Raw genomic sequence first — 19,584 nt, 5'->3', positions numbered from 1 at the left:
GCAAAGTTGTTTTTTTTTTTTTTAAAACAAAGTTCTGGTATTCTATTTCTTAATCCCCCTCCTTCTTTTCTTTCTCTTCATCATCACCATCATCACAGCTTACCTCGGGATAGGCTAAGTGCTTTATACATATATTATTTCATTTACTTCTCATAATGATCCTAAGAGTTAAGCAGTACTACTCCCATTTTATGACGGGAAAAGCTTGCCTCAGAGACACTAAGTAACTTGCCCAAGGTCACAGAGTAAGTGGCAGAGTGGAATTCAGTTATTCCTACATTTTCTCTCCTACTCTCCTGTCCTACTTCCCTTTGCTATGAAACATAATCTTGACTTAAAACATATGTCTTTTGATAACTGTGACATCTTCTAAAATTGTATATTAAAAACAGAACAACACACCCTGCCAAGATGAACAGTTCCAATTTGGCTGAGCCAAGAGATGCACTAGCAGGCTAGACTTTGCTAGAAGATTCATATCCTGATGTGGACACCACACCAAAGGCACACGACCTTCTGCTTTGGTAATCTCAGGAACATCTGCCAAACCAAGTGGGCGAAAAGATAACGCAAAGAAAAAGGAAAAGCGGGTCCACATGAAAGATGACACACTTTCTGTTTTCTAATGGAGAGTTATGGCAATCCACCTACACCCTAACACCCAAACTCAATTCCCCATCAGAAAGGTCAAACTGACTAAGACGACATAACTTGGAAGTACAGCTGCTGGTAAACTGTAGGCTGTGAGCCAGTATAAAACAAGCAATTTCATTATATATACACATATACATAAATAAAACGTCATATATGTTCTATCAGCTAGCTATTGTTGTGTAACAAATATCCTCAAACTCAGTGGCTTAAAGTAACCATTTGTTATTTCTCATGATCCTACCAGTGGGCTAGGCAGTTCTGCTGAGATTATCCAGGCATGCTTGATCCCACTGGGCTCACTCATGTGTCTACAACCAGCTGGTAGGTAGGCTGGGGGCTGGCTAAGATAACTTGGCTTTACCCCATGTAATCTCCATCCTCCAGTGGGCTAGTCTTGACTCGTTCTTAAGACAATGGCAAGGTTCTAGGAGGGTAGAATCCATGTGCAAGGCCTTCTGAGGCCTAGGCTTGAAACTGACATGATGTCATTTCCTCTACCTTTTTTAGTGAATGCAAGTCACAAGGCCAGCCCAGATTCAAGGGGTGAAGAAACTGACTCCACTTCTTGATGGGAAGAGCTTCAGGGTCATATTGAAAAGGATGTGGGTTCAGGGAGGGGTGGAGAAGTAGGGCCAGTTTTTGCAATCAGTCTACCACAGATAATACACAATATATCTAAAACACTGCAAAGTACTGATAGGTCACGTGCAATAAGCAAAGGGTTAAAAATCCCCGATGATACCAGTACTAGATGAATGTTTCTTTGAATTCTCACTTAGTGAGAAGGGGAAGGAGTGGGAAGAACACTGGGTGGGAATGATGCCAGGGTGCTGGGGTGGCCTAGCTGGGCTGTTTCCAAGTGGCTGTTTTCAGGGATGTGGTTTGGGGACCCTGAGTGAAGGCAGGATCCGCCTAGAGAACTGGAAAAGTAGGCCAAAGAATCCTTTAGGCAAGATCAAGGTGGGGTGTTCAAGTACTGATCTCGATCAAGTTCAAGATCAAGCACAGACACCAGATTCAGAGGGCCAGAGGTCACAGCTGCAGAACAGGGTCTGGAGGCTCTTAGTCAATTATGATAAAGGCAGCTAGTGTTTACCAGCATGGCCCTGGATTCTGGGAACAGGGCTATTCTCTCTGTGTTATCACAGTAATATTCATTGTTTTTTGAAGTAGATCTTTGAGTAGGTATTGCAGCAAGGGTCTCTTAAAGGTAAACTTGCTCAGTCTTTGAAAATACTTTTTGGCTTCCATTTTGAATGATAGTTTAGCTGGATATAGAATTTTAGATGGACAGTTCTTTTTCTTTCTTTTCTGGCTTCTATTGTTTTCAGAAGTCTCATCAGTCTAGTTGAACTTTCTTTGTAAGAATCATTTTAACAAAATCATTTTTAAAGTAATCATTTAAATAATTTATCTTTGGAGTTCTGCAACTTCACTATGATGTGCATAGGTGTAAAATATTTATCCTTCTCAAGACTCATGTTCCTTGAACCTCAGGAATCAAGTCTGGAAAACTCTCAGCCAATAAACAGTATCTCTCTCCTACTCTCTTGTTTTTGGAGTTGGTATTAGGCAAATGTTGAACTTAACTTCCCTTTCCTATCTTCTCTTTATCTCTCTGTGATGCATTGTAATTTCTTCAAATCAATCTTCCAGTTCATTATTTCTCTCTTTAGATTTGTCTAATCTGTTGTTTAATTCATCCATGAAGGTTTTTTTTTTCTTTTTTTTTTTTTCTTGCGGTACACGGGCCTCTCACTGTTGTGGCCTCTCCCGTTGTGGAGCACAGGCTCCGGACGCACAGGCTCAGTGGCCATGGCTCACGGGTCTAGTCGCTCCGCGGCATGTGGGATCTTCCCGGACCGGGGCTCGAACCCGTGTTCCCTGCATTGGCAGGCGGATTCTTACCCTCTGAGCCACCAGGGAAGTCCCCATCCACCAAGGTTTTAATTTCAATGACTGTATTTTCATTTCTAAAAGTTCCATTTGATTTATTTTAAAATCTCCCTGTTCTTTTTTCAATGCCTTACTCTTTCCACTTATTTTTCAATGTTTTAATTTATATCTTTAATAATTGTAAACCTGCTTATTTTTTGAGGGGGAGCTCTTTCAAGCTGTGCTATTAGACTGAGCATCTAATCCTGATGTTTGTTTGTGACTTTCCCACATGGGTTTTTTTTCCCCCCCTATGTGTTTTTTAAGTCTGGAATACGAGCTCATCTTTAAAGCTGCTCTTACATGGGAATCTGTGTAGTTTGGATTGAGACCTAGTTTTCCCCAGACTAGTCTGGTGTCAATTTTTTGACTTGGGGAACTCCTGGATCACACAGATGGTATAAATGTGAACCCTAAACCCGAGTGAGGCATGGCCCTGTGTCTCTGAATTTCCCAAGAAGACATATTTTTTCCCCCCAGTCAGGGCAACATGCTTATTAATCTGGTTTTCTGCTCCCTCCTTGTTCCTCACCTCTGGTGATTTCCTTTACTTTTTGGGAGCCCAGCTAAGCATTTAAAGAGGTATTTGCTATAGTTCATCTAGCATTTCTGGAGTATTTGTAGTGAGAGAATTTTCAAGCTGATTAGTTCACACTATAGCCACTCCAGAAATTGCTAATATAGCTATAATATTTCTGCACTGTATGTTAACCATCTCCTCTTTAAAAGAAAAAGGATAGGTCTCAGGCTCAGGGCCTTTGGCAGGTGACATCATGCTAGATCTTAATATGATTGTTTTATTTTTAATGTTTTAATTTTTTAATGATTCTTTTCATGTATGATAATACTCGGTTTCCAGCTGAGGTAATGATTCCTTACAAAATAAATATATTTAGGTAAAGATTATGAATTGATATAAAAATATTAAATTGGAACACCCATGCTAAATAGAAACAACACAAATCATGATCCTGTATGATAATGCCTGTGGTTGGGAACCTGGTTGTGAACCCACAGTGGTTATTATCATTCTGCTAGCGGTTACAACCTGGTGTCCACAGCATTGGCTATAGTTTAGCAAGTCTGAGTCCACTGAACTTTTGATGTTCTCTGGGCTACAGTGTCAGGTTTGCTTTCTGACAGCAGTTATTTTAAAAGGTGGTCATGTTTCAACTGGGTCATTTACTTAATGTGACTGGATCCAGGTACAAAATAAGATTTCCCATGGTTGCTTCCTCTTACCCCCTCCCAAGCTTTACAACCCTTTATTCCGTTCCTGAAACAGATGGCACAGTGACTGCTGGTAAGGAACAGTCAGGGCAGAGATCACTGATAAGGCTGCTGGTAGTAATGTCTTTCTCACGAACTCCGCCATCTCCTTGCATGAATAGCTCTGCCAACCCGTGGAGCCCCGGATCGCTAAGCGGCTCGGACCTGGCAGCAGCCTGCATCTCTGAATGTCCCCGTGAGCATGAGTGTGTGTCCACGGACCTCCTTAGCCTGAGCCCAGGTCCCCGGACGGGTAATGGGAGATACCCATTGCTCTTCCTCTTCTCTGCCAATGACTTTCTCCACATAGGTCTGCCACATGGCAGGGGCCCCCCCAGTGATGTCTGGGATGCTGTGGAATTCTCAAAAACAACCCCATCTGAGTTCCCTTCCATCTTAAAAAAAAAAAGTGCCACAGGACCGTGATCTTGTATAGTTTTGGTCATTTAAAAAAAAGATGACATCACTAATGGGATCTGATTTTTCTTTCTTTTCTTATAAGAAATTCTTTTTCAGATCATTTCCTCCTGACTTTCATCTGGGGATAAAAAAGCTCATTGAAATAACAGCACACTTTGGGCAGCGGCTGCCAGGAAGGTCCAGCCATACTTAGGCGGGCAGAACTTCTGCTCTGATAACGTGTGAGCAGGGGTCTGATGGGCCCTGCACTGCCTGGGCTGGGCCAGACCACGCCTCTCCATTTCCTCATCTGGAAACTGGCCCAAGAATTGCTAACTTGCAGGGCTGTTGGGAAGGGGCCATGGGATGATGTCTGGAACCACCTGTGACAGCAGGTACTTGGTAAATATTAGTTCCTCCTCCTTTTTGTATCTTGTTTTTCTTTTTTTTGGCCATGACGTGCAGCGTGTGGGATCTTAGTTCCCGTACCAGGGATCGTACCCAGGTCCCTGGCAGTGAAAGTGCCGAATCCTAACCACTGGACCGCCAGGGAGCTCTCCTACCCACCACTTTGTATCTTTGATGCCTAATAAATGCAAACAAGGAGAATGTAGCTGGGTGACATGGAAATTCTCAGAAAGCAGGAGCAGCTGCTCAGTTCTTCACAAGCCCTCAGTGGAAGGCAGCCGGTGGACACTCCCCAGCGAGCTCTTGCTGGAAACCCACTCCACGCTGGGCTTGTGAAGTGCACGCCCCAAGAGTGACCACAAGGTGGTGCTGTGGCAACCACAAATGCTCCAGGCGCCTCCTGGGCCTGGCACTCCTCCAGGACCTTTCTGGAAGGCCACCTGCCAAGGGGTGGGCTGACCACAGCCTAGAGCGCCCGCTGCTCCCCGGGGTCCCTGAGAGAAGCCCGCTCTAGATCTGACTCTGCCTTTTTTTTTTTTTCCCCTGGCCCTGCCTTTTACTAGCTGTGCAGCATGGACAAGCTGGGTAAACACTCAGCTGTACAATGAAACGGACAGGTCCACAGTCCCCACGGGGCAGTGGAGAGAGCCCTGCTGGGGGAGTCAGGCAGGCCTAGGGCCTACCCAGGTTGGCTGTGACCATCAAAGAGACACTTCATGGGAAGGGCCTGGCAGGAAGGGCACTCAATCAACTGGCTTCATTTGCTGCAGTTCAACAAATACTCTTAAGGGGCATCTAAGGCTGGGCCGAACCGGGGGCTGGAGATCCTGGCCTCAGGAAGCAGAATGAGAGAGAAGAGTGGCCTCCAGGACCAGCAGATGGGCGGATTTGCGCAGCTGCAGGCAGGATGGCTGGGGATGGAGTGGGGAGCACGCTCAGAAGGGAGTCCCTCCCCACCCGAATTCTCCGCAGGCGGGGATGGGGTCTGGCTGATCTCTGACCCCTCTGTGCCCTGCACAGGTCCTGGCACTTGGCAGGCCCTCAGAAGATGTCTGCTGATTGATGGATAAATACATTAAGAGAAAGTGCTGACATGAAAGACTCAAGTCAGAGCCTGCGTCCGCTCAACAGTCAAGCCCTGGAATCCTGGACCCTGTTCATCTCTCCCAGCTTACTTCTCCCAACTTCCCAGCAGCAATCTTGGCTCAGGTCACCTGCCCTCCCCATATCGTTCACTTCCTCTCTCTGGATCTTTGCTGTTGCCAGTCTCTGGCTCTAAGGCCTCCTGTCTCCCTCACAGCCTCTCAAGGCTTACCTGTTCCTCAAGGCCTGCCACCTCCTCCCTGAAGCCTTCCCTGCCACCTGGAAGGAGAAGGCTCTCTCTTCTGAACTGCTCAATGTCTAGGCCCTTGCAGTGAAGCATGTGGTACTGTTAATCTACCTTTTTTTAAGGCTGGATTCCATTCTCTTACCTAGATTACAGGCAATTTGAGGGTAGCAAGCTTATCATAAGAGGCAGCAGAAAAGAAGGGTCAATAGGAAGTGGTTTAGAGTCAGACGCATCTGGGTTAGAATCCCAGATTTGCTCATTACTGGCTGTGTGCCTTTGGCCAAGTCACAAAACCTCCCTGGGCATCTGATTCCTCATTCGTAAAAATGGAAAATGTAACACCTGCATCCAGGTGTAGTAATGCTCACACCTCTCAAGGTGACTGGGAAGAAGATCAAGGTGGATTCTGTTCCTACCTGGCACACAGTAGGTGCTCAATAAACATCCACTCCCTTCCCCCCTCCCCATCTTGGAACGATGGCTTCTCATTTTGAAGAGGAGCAGCTGTTCTCCATCAAACTTCTGCAGAGAAATGTGGCAGGAAGAATAAAAACCTTGCGCTCTAAGCTGTGAGCCAGGTTCGGCAACAGTCCCCTGAAGCCTCAATCTCCAGCAATTGCTAAATTACAAAATGTAAAATACCCCAAATAAGACTCCAACTTGGGACCTGTTGCCTATTTAACATTCTTCCAAGTACCCAGGTGCTCAAAGCTGAAGACATCGTTATCTCCTGAGTTTCTGCAGACGCCCCTGCTACCACCCTCCTGACAATTAGGCAGCACCTCGGAAAGGTCATTCTCAGCCATGGCGTCATCCTCATGGTTCTGGGTTTGTAACCTTTCTAGCTAGCCAAAGGCAGAGCTGTTTGAAGCTCTAACGTCTAATGAAGCCTGAACCTGGGCACTTAGCTCCTAAAAGGAGAGGGTGCAACACTCAGACAGAGTGAGTCAGGTTGAAATGGAAGGTCTTGTTACCCCTGGAGCTCGCATCTCCATATCCCCTCACAGAATTGAGAAACAGGCAGTCAGTGCTTTCTGCTTTTGCTTTGATTGCTAGGAAATGAGTAGCTGAAGGCACAGCTCAGTAATAGCAACTGGGTAATAACAAGAGAATATGTAATGACAGTAACAGGGACAAAGATAGTGGTTACTGAATGCCTACTCCTTGCCAGCCATTCTGCTAAGTGCATTACATATATTATCCCACTTAATCTTTTCAATCAAGCTCTGAAGAAGCTATTACTAGACCCATTTCACAGGCAAGGAGACTGAGGCACAGTGACTGGGTACATGCGCTCAGCTAGTAAGTGGCGGAGCTGGGATTCAAGTCCAGGCCTAGCTGCAGGGTCCACTCTGCTGTATTTGGGCTTCCCAACTGGCTCATGCCTCCTGTTCACATCTGTGTTTTTTTGGTCCTGATGTTTTATATTTATCTGTATTTCCTGAGAAGTTCTGCAAATCCAGGAGATGGGCTTTGCATAAATAAATAAATGGATGTCTGAGTAAATGAGTGAACCAAAGATGGAAGACACAAAGACTGAAGAGGAACATAATAGAGACCTGAAAGGTCAGATTTCACACAGGGACATCTGTGCTGGGGTGGCAGGGATGGAGGCCCCCAAACTCAGACCCTGTCATTAAAACACAAAGTACAGGGAACATACCACCCACAGGCAGGAACGTTCTAATCTTCTGTCCTGCAAAACAGGCCTGGCAATTTTCTAAAAGACAACCGTTTTGGTGATATTGGCTAAGCAGGCTCGATGGTCACGGATATCTTAGATACAAGGAAACAAACCCCAACAGTTTCCATTACAGAATGCTGTGAACTGAGATGCTTCAGTAATATGTAAATTAAGGAGACTTATGATTTCTTCCCCTCCTGGAATCCTCAAAGCCCCAGAGGGGTGCTCCTTCACTGCAGAGGGTCTGGATTCTTCAGTTACTATCAATTGGGACTCACGCAAGGGACCTGTTTATGGGTCATCAGGGCTCACCATGGCCAGGAAAAGAATTCCCTTCCTCTCCCTGTGGAGAGAAGCTTTGGCAGATAATCTGTTTCCCCAGGAGCTCGGACAGTGAACACAGACATCTGCTCCATCTGCTTGAAAGTGACAATTATGGTGGACTGAAATGAATCAGCATTCAGTTCTCAACACTGTCTTTGTGAACTTAATGGGACTCTGATCAGCTCTGAGTTCAAAATGGATAAAAACATGTTTCTGAAAAGCCAACAGCAGATCTGAGGACATGCTGGCCGCGCAGGCACTGAAGAACTCGGGGCCCTGTTGCGGTGCCAGAGGCCTCCCTGGAAATAGATGAACATGAGCCACCTTAACAGACTCTCTGAGCAGGGCCTGATGGTGCACGGCCCACAAGCCACTGACTCTCAGGTTAAATCGATCTGTTCTTAAGGTCCTAACTACCCTGGGCAGAGTCTAAGCTTCCCGTCCCTGGAAGCAAGTAAGCAGACACTAGTAGAGACCTCTGATGGATGATGTTAAGGGGGTCCTGTATGTGTAGGGGTCTGAATCAGATGATTCCAAATGTCCGTTGGAACCCTGAGTCTAAGACTCCATAATTTCTGATGTCCATGGGATAAAAGAATGAACCAAGGCCCATCATACTGACTGACCCCAAGGTGATGTTCTTGAAGTGTCTCTGGATTATCAAACTGTGATTACACTGAGTGCTAAGTGCCCTTTACAGTGTTCTAATGCTTTCAAGACTGCACACCACCTGCTGTGCAACGACCTTAGCCAATTACCAAGCATTTACTGTGAGCCAGGCCCTGTGTTAGGTGCCTTACACGTGCTGTTTTGTCTGTCCTTACAGTACCACTCTTCATCGCGGTGCGCGGGCCTCTCACTATTGCGGCCTCTCTTATTGCGGAGCACAGGCTCCAGACGCGCAGGCTCGGTAGTTGTGGCTTATGGGCCTAGTTGCTCCGCGGCATGTGGGATCCTCCCAGACCAGGGCTCGAACCCGTGTCCCCTGCATTAGCAGGCAGATTCTCAACCACTGCGCCACCAGGGAAGCCCCTAAGTATCTTGATGGGTGGGTGTCATTAGATCTATTTTTACTATGAGGGAGGCTTGACGAACTTATATAATTTGCACAGGGTCATAGAGCTCATAAATGGTGCAACTGAGATTTGAACCAGGCCTTTTTGACTCCCGTGGTGTGGGGAATTGTGGCTTTCTGGGTAATTATTAGCAGACTTTTCTACGACTTTCCTAATGAGGGGTTAACCCACTCCTCACGCCCCGTATACATTTGAGTTAGGAGTAAGAAGTGTGTCTATAGATGGCTAGACAGGTGGTAGGAAAGGCAGGCTAGGGAGACAGGTCTTGGAATAAAGCAGCCCAGGGGAGCTTCTGCACAACAGGTCCAGGGCATGCTGATGGTCCTGAGATGGCTGGACGGAGGGCACAGGCTCTGGCCTTGGAGTGAAGGACCTGGGCTCTGTCTGGTCTCAGCTGCAGGAGCAGTGAAATTCACAGCCTCTCCTCCTTTTCTACCAGCACATCTTTGCCCACCTTCTTCCCAGGCCTCCCACTACTGCCCCCAAGGGAAGAGGGGGTGCTGGTCTGACTGGTCAAGTGCAAGGACACTGATATACTTGTGGGCAGGTCACTGTACATCGGGAAGTCAGACTGCAGCTCTGCTGCCTCTCCAAGCTGAGTCCCTCGAGGAGGACCAGGCCCACATATTCTCTCTGTGGCCCCGTCTCCATCCTGTTTGGTGGGGATGGTGCCCACTTTGTCCCCCTCTCTCCTTTGACTCCCTTCCTCCATGCTGCCGCCGGCCAGGATGAGGTAGGTCCCTGGAACAGGTGTGGAGCTTTTGGGGGCTGAGCCTGCGGTGTGACCCAGCACAGCTTCAGCCAAGCTCTTCCCCAGGGGTTTCTGGTGCCAGCCTAGGTGGTGGTCAGCGGTAGGTACCCTGGCCACATTTAGCTAGAGTCTACGTGCTCATCACTCTTGGGAATCCTGTGGGGAGACAGGATCTTTTCCAGGGCTAGGATCTGGGCATTTCTGGGTTCCTCTTATCATAACAACATCAAACTCCCAACACAAACACCGGTCATCACTGCCTTTAGACCACGTGTTTTCCCGGTCTCCTTTTCCTTGCCTGTAAGATGAAGATGTTAAACAAAGCCACTTCTGGAGGCTCTTCCAGCTCAGACCTGGGGCCCCTGGAAGCTGAGTGGATTTATCTAGTAGGCACGGGGGTCGACGGCCAACCTGTGGGAGGAGGGTGACGTGGGTCGACCGGTGGCTGAGCCCTGAGGGTTTATGGTGGAGCAGCGAGGCCGGGCCCCCGAGAGGCCGGAGCAAGCTCCTGAATCCTCGCCTTTACACAGCTGAGACGACCCAGGTTCCATGTGTGAGCAAATGCATTTCAGCAGGTGTGACTGCTAAGGTCAAGGATATCTGCATCACCAAGAGGATGCAGATGCCTTTCAAAGGGGGTTGGCATGGTCTGCAGCTACAGGCCTGTCAGAAAGACCCCGTTAGTTTAGATTAAAGCAGCAAATGAGGGAGTTCCCTGGCAGTCCAGCGGTTAGAACTTGGCACTCTCACTGCCAGGGGCCCGGGTTTGATCCCTGGTCGGGGACCTAGTATCCCGCAAACCCCTCGGAGCAGCCAAAAAAAAAAAAAAAAAAAGCAAATGAATCCCACATTTTGCTCCATTCCCTCCAGACTGAAGATGTTACTGTCTTTTAGTGAGCTCAGAGGCAGCTGAGAGCCACAGCCTTGGAAAATCCATCTGGATAGACTGATGGAGAGCGGGAGAGAGGGACTCTAATTTACTGGGGGTTGACCACACGCCAAGCACTGTGTGGTCACATCTACCATACCGCAAGGCCAGCTGTGCCATCAGACTGGCTCAAGCTGGAGTCCCAGGCCCTCCATACGTACATTATTATACCTCTTCTCTGTGCCAGACCCACACCAGGTGCTGGGGACGCAGGGGTGAAGGAAACGGACACAGTCCCTGCACTCAAACTCTTCATTAGCAAAAGGAATATCCACACCTGCATCTTAGGGTTGTCTGTACATTAAAGGAGGGAAAATATGCAAAGCACTTAGCAGAGTGCCTGGTACGTAGTATGTTCAATAAACAGTAGTTATTAAGTCCAGAGCAAGCCCCAAAGGCCTCAGGGGGTCCCACTTGACTCGTCAACCTGCAGCTCAGAGGTGAAGCGATTTGCCTAAGGGCATCTAGACAGTAGCTGGCAGGGGCTGGATCTGAACTCAGGTCACAGTCCCTTGCATCCTGAAGACACAAGGAGAAGTAATCGAATGGAGCCAGCTTACAGATGGAGCAGGGACGGGGGAACCGGGACCAATGTCATGAATGGGCTCCGGTGCCCAGAGTGCAGCAGGCCCCGCAGGCTTTCACTGGATGAGTGAGAACACGCACAGGCGAGCTGGCTTGTCTCGTGATGTCTTGCCAACTGCATGGACAGGGCCACCAGCCAGAGACAACATGCAATGTCACCTACTAATTCCCTTCACATCTTCTGGGGATGAGGGGGAGAATCGATGCCTAAATAGCTGAAGCAGAACTGACTTCTCGGTTCATGTGGTCATTTCCTGGCTCAGATACCACGAGTCAGTCTGAATGGAGCTCTCTTTCCAACTACTCAATTTTTGAGAACTTTGAAAGTAAATACCTAGAAAGATGAACAATCCACTGATGTGGGGCCCAGCGTCTCTTGGTGAGCACTTGGATTGTGGCTGTTCTTGGCATCAGGCACTGCCCACCACTCTTGCCACCTGCTGGGGCCCAAAATACTCTTGGTCAGAGGATCAGTCGCTCCCAAAGCAAATGCATCCTGTCGGCTGGCAGATGGACCGTTGTCGGAAGCGGACTGTTCATCTCTGGGAATTCTGGCGATGTTCATTTCCTGCCCAAAGTATCACGTTTGGCAGGCGCACGTTTTGTCTTGGTTCTGGGTGGGCAGGAGTCCTACCCGGGCCGTGCACATGCTGGCTGATTATGCCTGCCGGGAAGTTGGAGAGTGGAGTGGCCCTGGGTCACCAGGAGGCTTGGGCGACATGCCGATCAGCTGGCCGCGGTCTCGGAGTTGGTGGGGTCCACCGTGATGAGGCAGCTTGAGCCCTTCATCACCCAAAGGCCTCAGCACCGTTCTCTGCAGGCAGCGCTCACGGCAAACTTCATGGGTTTCACATCCCTCGTTAATGCATCAACTACTGACATGTACTGGGTTCCTTGTATGTGTCAAGCCTAGGCCAGGAGCTGGTGATACAGAGGTGAGTACAACAGACAATGCCTGACCCAGAGCTGTGAGTGAGTGTGGAGACAGACAGCTGAGTAAGGGTGAGGGAGGGTGCAGGGACGTGGCTGCACGAAGAAGAATGACCCAGATTTAGGGGCTGGGCGCTGGGCGCAGATCCCAGCTCTGCCACCTTCCAGCTCTGCCACCTTCCAGCTCTGCCACCTCCCAGCTCTGACTGTGGGCAAATCCCTTAGACTCTCTGAGTCTCAGTGTCCTTGTCTGAGACTCTCTGTAAAATGTGCTGAATCAAATGCCTGCCCCATGAGGATGTTGTGAGGATCAGAGTTAATAAAACCGTCACCGTCAGGCATCAGCACAGGCATCCCATCTGTGGCGACCGACACCAAAACCAAACCCAAACTTGACCCTCTGAGATAAAGCAAGAATAACAGGGGCACCTTGTCCGGTGCGAGTTCCCAAATGAAGGAGCATTTCGCATAAGTTGCTGACTCCCTAATGAGAATCCTGTCCCCAGTGTTTGGAACGCTGATGTCTGAAGATTCTGGGTGTCCCTGTGGCTTCATGAGAAAGAATAACATTAGGAGAAATGCCTGCTTTTCCATCAAGAACAAACTGATGAAAACTTGGCAACCCTGGTGATTGTGAGGTGTGTGTTTTCCTTTAAGAACCTGCTGTGTGCGTGTGTGCGTGCGTGTGTGTAATTTGGCAAACCAGACCTTCCAAAGTCTAATTAGTTTACACCTTTTTGCAAAAACTACTTTCCTTTCCTAAATGCTCCCGAGTCTGAGTCTTCCTTCCACATGGAGTATGGAGGAGGGAACTTGCAAGCCACATTTTGAAGGATGTGTCTGAACTGGCTCCATGCCTGGGGTCAGGGGAGGGGAGAGCATTCTGGATAGCGAGAACAAGTGTAAAGGCACGAGAACATGTGTAAAGGCAAGGGATGCCTGGACCTTAGCAGACAGGAGTCACCCTGAACCCCCTTTTTTCATTCTTGGGGAGAGAAGAGCTCTGGGTGTGGCTGAAGGAAGGGCAGTTGATGGAACTCTCAGGACCTGCAACCAAAAAATCCAAATGGACCCACTTGGGCACATTGCTTTGCTTCACACTGAACCTTAGCTGTAAAATGGAGATAATTATCCTGACCTTGGGTTACTGTAAGAATTAGAGAACATGTCATGAAAGAGGCATGGCTCAGCCATTGTGGACTCAAATTCCAGTTTCATCATTATTAATCCTGTAAGCATGAGCTAATTACTTCCCCTCTGTAAGCAAGCCTCAGTTTCCTCATCTGTAAAATGGGGCTAATTAAAACCTCATAGGATTATTGGGAGGATTAAATAAAATAAGGCATGCAAAGTGTTTAGCTGTGCCTGGTACATAGTAAGTGCCCAAAAATCGTTAGCTGTTGAGATGATGATGATGATGATTAGAATGAATCAATCATGGAAGCAGGTAGGCGGGGTCTCAGTAAACTCCCGTTGAACCTGGGTCTGTCTATTTCTGCACGGAGAAGATTCCTCAGCCACACGAAGCATTCAAATACTCATCCAGAAGGCGAGGGATTCCCACTGGGAGTCAGTCCTTCCCACCACCCACGTCTGAGTATGTGGCAAGACTGCTCTGAGAATCCGATTAACTGATGGAGGAAGCTTGGCAGGTGCGTCCAGCCCCCGAGGTACCCCTGCAAACCCAAACCACCTACCTGGGCTGTGGGAGGAGCACAGCAGGCCTGGAAGCCTTGCTGAGCATCTGACTGTGTCCTGGGGGGCTGGCTTCTTGTGACTCTATTTCGTAAGCCAAGTACTTACGGGCTTTAAGTAGAGACAGATGTCTCCACCTAAGGGCAGGAGGTTCACATTAAGGGTGTCAGCCCCAACCAGGCGGCTACCCTAGAACTTGGTATGCAAGTACAGTAAGGCTCCCTTTACTGAGCACCTACTACATGCCAAGTGCTTTTCGGATGACTGACGTCCATCACTGCCCACCCCCACAGCCATTCTGCAAGACCCCAACTCATGTCTCAGGGAGGGCAGATTATTTAACAGACTGGACTGTCAGCTCCATGAGGACGGGGGCTGCACTGGCTAGTTTGTTGTCATCTCCCCAAAGCGCAGCATGTTGCCTTGCACACAGTAGGTGCTTCATGAATATGAGTTAATGGAGTGAATTTGATTGTGACAAGTTCTCCATTGGGAAGGTCTGATCTGAGATACTGCTTTGAGTGAAAACATCCAGCCAGAAGGGCTCAAAACAACAATATGAATAGGAGCTCTGGAGTCAGAGAAAGGTATCAAAATCTTAGTTCTAGGGCAAGCTACTCCACCTTTCTCTAAATCTCACTGTTCTCATCTGAAAAACGGGACAGGATTACTTATCTTATGGGGTTGTTGTGAGGGTTGACACGAATGTACATAAATCCGTGAGCAAGAACCAGCCAGAGAGCTGGGCCTTCGTAAGTGGCAGCCGTTGCTACACTATTGCTATGACAGTCATTCCCATTTGTGGGCAGCTCTACCTTTTCAAGGCATTTTCACCAGGTCATCTCCCTTGATTCTCTGGGCCCTGGGCACGGTCTGGAGCCAATCACCATCAACACAGCTCAGAGCTTTGTCCGCCTGGAGCCTGCTCCCAGCCAGACTGGAACCAGCTCTGGTCCTCCAGTGGGTAACGTGTGGGGAATCTTTGCTGCTTCTGTCTGTGTGTGGGCCCCTTGGCCGAGCTCCTGGGTACCACCAATCGCTGGGGCTCTCACCCAAGCATCCTCTGCCACACTCTGGCTTTCCATCAAGGTGTACGTCTATCCTGCAAGCTGTGAGGCAGGGTGGAGGAAGAGAGAAAACTCCCTATTTTGTAGATAAAGAAACTGAGGCTTCAGCTGAGAATTAATTACAGAGGCCAGAATCCAATAAGGTGTTCTGGCTGGAGCACATGGTGGGAATACATCCACTGGTCCTTCATGGATGTTAGAAATGTCCACGTGCCTTGCTCTGGCCAATGAAACATGAGTGAAAGTGACGTTTACTTCCAGGTGAAAGTGTTTTAAGAGCCAGTGTGTAACTCACCACAATCTCTGTCTCCTACTGAAGGAGGCTCCATTGGCCTGGATCTGTGAGTGACTATAAAGATCAGAACCCCCTGCCCACCCACAGTGCACAGATGGCACAAGTGAGAAATGAACCTTTGCTGTGTTACACTGCTAAGATTTGGGGGATGTTTGTTACTGCAGCATAACCTCACCTATCCTGACTGATACAATGTGAATGTTCATAACGTTAGACAATTCACTTATAGAGCACTCTCTGTTGGCTTTATCCCAGGTACAGGAGGCATAGAGGTTGGTCAGACACAATCTCTGCCCTCAAGGGGCTTGTAGTCTAGACACCCATTTGTAAGGAAGCTGCCCACACTGAACTTGAGGGAGGGGCAGGCCCGGGTGAGGGACACCTTGTGAATGGTTGCATATCCCCTAAGCAGTAACCCCCTGCTGTTTGCAACATGGCCCAAAAAGGAAATGAAACTGTGAGATAGTTAATGCTACAGGCAGCTTTTCTTGGGGGAGGGAAAAAGGATGGGCTGCAGCTAGGAGGGGGCAGGGGGTGGGGGTAGGCTAGCTGAAGGATTCTGTACTCTGTGTGACTCTAGGATTTATTGCTACATTTCATTACTTGAAATGGGAACCCAGAAAACAATTAGTGGATTCAACTGCATTAGAGTAATTCCTCTTTTACATTCCCCTAACTCAGATAATGACAGCTTTCCTGCAATTAGGAGAGGGTCTCCTTGGTGTGCAGATTAATTGGGTGTTAAACAAGCAGGGCTGCCTGAAACCAGACAGCTGAGCTGGAATGAATTAGATGTGAAAGAGCAGCTCCGGGAAAAGGGTGAATAATTCATTCACAACCACAGACAGCCAGCTGGAGACTTGAAGGTGCGCCATCAGTAATACAAGGCCAGGACTTGGGAGGGGGTTGTCTAGGAAGAGGGGGCAAGGCGGGTGTAGGAACAGAAAGGAACAGACACTGTGGGCCCCCACGCTGGTGGGAGGCTGATTTTCCCTCAACAAGGTCCAGGGACAAGGTCACCTGTGTGTGTGTGGTGCTCTAATCCTAGGTGCCAGCTCCCCGCCCTTTTGTTTTCTGGCTGTGCCGTGCATGGCTTGTGGGATCTTAGTTCTCAACCAGGGATCAAACCCAGGTGCTCGGCAGTGAAAGCGTGGAGTCCTAACCACTGGACAACCAGGAAATTCCAAGCCAGCTCCCTTTTATAAAGCTTAAGACAGATTTTAGCATAATATAAATGCTCAGTAAGAATTACCAGGCTCTTATATGCCAGCATTTATAAGCACTATTGCATTTCATCCTTACAACCTTGATGCCAATACTGTTATCATTCCCTGTGTTTCACACGAGTCACCTGGAGTTCAGAGCGGGTAGGTGAACCCAGCAGTGCGTGTGGGATTCAAACCAGATGCCCTGGCTCCACAGCCCACATATTTGCAGCACCTGAGCTGGTATCTTCTCGGTGGGGAAGAGCTGTGTGGCCCCGTCACCTAATGACGCAAAGGCCTGCATCTGTGCCATCCTTCCAGCTGTGTCTGGTCCCCCGTCTGTTGATGGGTGGGGACCGGGGGGTAAGTGGTAAAGCCCTGAAGGCCAGAGGCTCCCTGGATGGCTGGCAAGGGGACACGGGGGATGACAGAGAAAGAGAACACAGGAAGATGAGGGCCACACTCAACACGCAGGAATCTGAGCCTCTTTTTATGAGTGTGTGTACGTCCATGTTTTTCTTCATTTTACTTCGTAGTCCGGGTGGCCTTGGGCCCAGGCCCCCCAGGGGGCCGTCAGGGAGGCCACGCACAAGCGCCCAGCTCCCGGGTTCAGGACCCCTCAGTTCCCCTCTGCACGTGGGTGTGTTTTGTTTCCAACTTCCCATTTCCATAAGCCACCAGGAGTTACCTTACATAATCTCCGGAAAGGAAGAGGGAAACTGGGGAAATAAACGGCTCTGAGGCCTGGCATCAGGGGCTGGCCGTCCACCTGGAGGAGCTGAGAAGGCCGGCAGGGCCGGCAGGGTTAGACAGCGTGCCTGTGCCCCATGGCACGGGGAGCCTTCTTCTGCCCCAGAGAGAAAGCGGGCCCCAGCTCCCCCCACGTGAGAGCAGCTGCTGTTTACATCTGGAATTAGCCTCAGCCACTGAGGGGCAGACCCCTTCTTGGAGGATTCTTGACCAAGGTCAAGGCAAAGGGTCCTTTATTACCTCCCGTCCAGACACAGGGTGGCATGGGATGTTATTAAGTAGGGGAAACTATCAGGCTGATCAAGAATAAAGACTCTTGTTCAGAGTCTTCTGGCCGTGAGTTCCTCCTTCGGAAGGTGACCGGATGGGGAGAAAACCAGCTGCACTTTTGGCCGCTGGGCTTCTATTCAGATTCCTACCCAATTCTTGTTATTTGGGAAGCTTGCCATCCATTCAGGAGAGGCCCTTGGGGTCGGCTGAGTTGCTGCCGCGTGTGTGTGTGTGTGTGTGTGTGTGTGTGTGTGTGTGTGTGTGTGTGTGCGCGCGCGCGCGCGCACGCGAAAGAGAATGTGTGCACGGGGGTAGGGGGGTCAACCACAAGCTGCCCAGCACTGACCACCCCCTGCCCCCAGCGCCTCCCTCTGCAGGACTATGCTCAGCTGTTCATTCGTCCCACAATTCAGAGGCCGAGCGTCTAACCAGTCGGTTCCAGCACTTTAACCCGGCATTCGAGACCTGTGCCAGGCTCCTGTCCTAACCGTTTCCCACATTCCACCTTGGTCCCCTCTCACAGGCTGCAGAAAAACTAGACTCAACGTTTTCAGACACTCTGAGAGCCCTTCCTCTTCCCTGCGGGCCGGACTCTCTGGAATTCCCCTCCCTCTAGATCCTCTGGAGGAGCCCCACCCACGTTCAAGGTCTGGGTCCTCTGCAAAGTATAGCACAGTTGTTACGAGCGAGGGCCCTGGAGCCAGACACCCTGGCGTCGAATCCCGGCTCTGGCTCTTAGGATCCGCCTGGCTTTCCCTCGCAGCCTCATTCAGTTTCTCATCCCGGAAGCAGGAAGAATAACAACCTCCCAGGGGGTTGCCGGGAGACCGAGATCCTGCACAGTGCACAGCCCGGCACACGGGGAGTCTGCACCAGGATCTTGAGCCTGTCAGCCCGAAGTCAAGTCCACCCACCTTCCCGAGCTCTCAGAACGTGCCATGTGCCGGAGAGGTGGTGGGGCACAGGCAGATCCCGCCTGCCTGGAATTCACCATCTAACGTGTGCGCCAGAAAGTAGACAGAAAACGACAAGCGCCTCCGTCTACACGACACTCACCACAGTTCCCCGTGCACAGTAGGTCCTCAGATTAGAGGAAGAAGCGTTTACCGAGTGAACCCAAATTGCAGCAGGTACTTTCACATTCATCGTCTCGTTTTAATCACTTGAAGAGCCTTCGAGGTAAGTGTACTAAGTCCCACGTTCAGATGAGGAAGCTGAGGCTCAGAGAGGTTAAGTGACTTGCCCAAGGTGCCACAGCTCGTCAGTGATGAAGCTGGGACCCAGATCCAGGTCTGCCTGATACCAAAGCCCCAGTTCTCAGTGGTGGGCTATGAAGAGCCAGGGGAGGGAGCAGCGGCCAGGAAAGAGGCGGGAAGGAAGCTGCTTTGAGAACCACCCGCCAAGGGCTGAGGGCGGAGCATCTCCCTCCCACCGGTTTCCGGCCTCAGTTGCCGGAGGCAGCTGATGGGGACATCAGTTCCAATGGCCATGTCCAGATGGTCAATGGTAATTAATTTGTTCAGGAGGGGACCTGGAGACTTGGCTTATATTAATGATCTGAAGTTAACATGTAATTTATGCTAACTGGAGCCAAAGACACGCCTTTGTCCCCCAGACCACGTCATCCAGGTGATAAGGAGCCTGGCAGATGGGTCTGCTGCATGGACTGGGGGAGGGATGACCAGGAAAGGAGCAAAACAATGACAGCGCAGAGCGTGACAACTTGCCAGGGGCCTCCCTGGCGGCAACAGCTCTAGAGCGTAGGGGGCGAGCGCAGCTACCCCCAACACCGGCAGAGATATTTCAGCCTAAAAGCCGCTACAGGATGTGTGGACCAGGACCCAGCACTGGGCCATCTGCCTGACCTCCATGCTCTCTGGCCTTTGACACTGCCCAGAGGTGACAAGAACCTCCTGTTGCAAAGGGAAAGACCGACGTCCAGGGAGGCTGAGTCCTTACCCAACCCAGGCTCCCCAGGTGAGCAGAGGTAGGACTCAGACCCAGGTCTCAGCTGCCTGCAAAGCCCATG

The 19,584-nt window shown here is 49.7% G+C and overlaps 1 protein-coding gene across 11 annotated transcripts in view; it reads right to left on the bottom strand.

Moving 5' to 3' along the window:
- Positions 1–19,584, bottom strand: part of TMCO4 (transmembrane and coiled-coil domains 4) — a 93,469-nt gene that overhangs the window by 22,643 nt on the left and 51,242 nt on the right. The window contains exon 13 of one of the 11 annotated variants that reach the window (XM_033842134.2): positions 10,993–12,264. The exons of the other annotated variants lie outside the window; for them this stretch is intronic. Coding sequence (XP_033698025.1) covers positions 12,212–12,264 — 53 coding nt within the window. The 3' untranslated portion in view covers positions 10,993–12,211. Of the gene's footprint in view, positions 1–10,992; positions 12,265–19,584 lie in introns of those variants that run through there. 11 annotated transcript variants of the gene reach the window in all.

The sequence above is a fragment of the Tursiops truncatus genome, chromosome 1, assembly GCF_011762595.2.
Source record: "Tursiops truncatus isolate mTurTru1 chromosome 1, mTurTru1.mat.Y, whole genome shotgun sequence".
In the NCBI taxonomy this organism is placed as follows: Eukaryota; Metazoa; Chordata; class Mammalia; order Artiodactyla; family Delphinidae; genus Tursiops; species Tursiops truncatus.
This window is presented reverse-complemented; position numbering and strand designations above follow the sequence as displayed.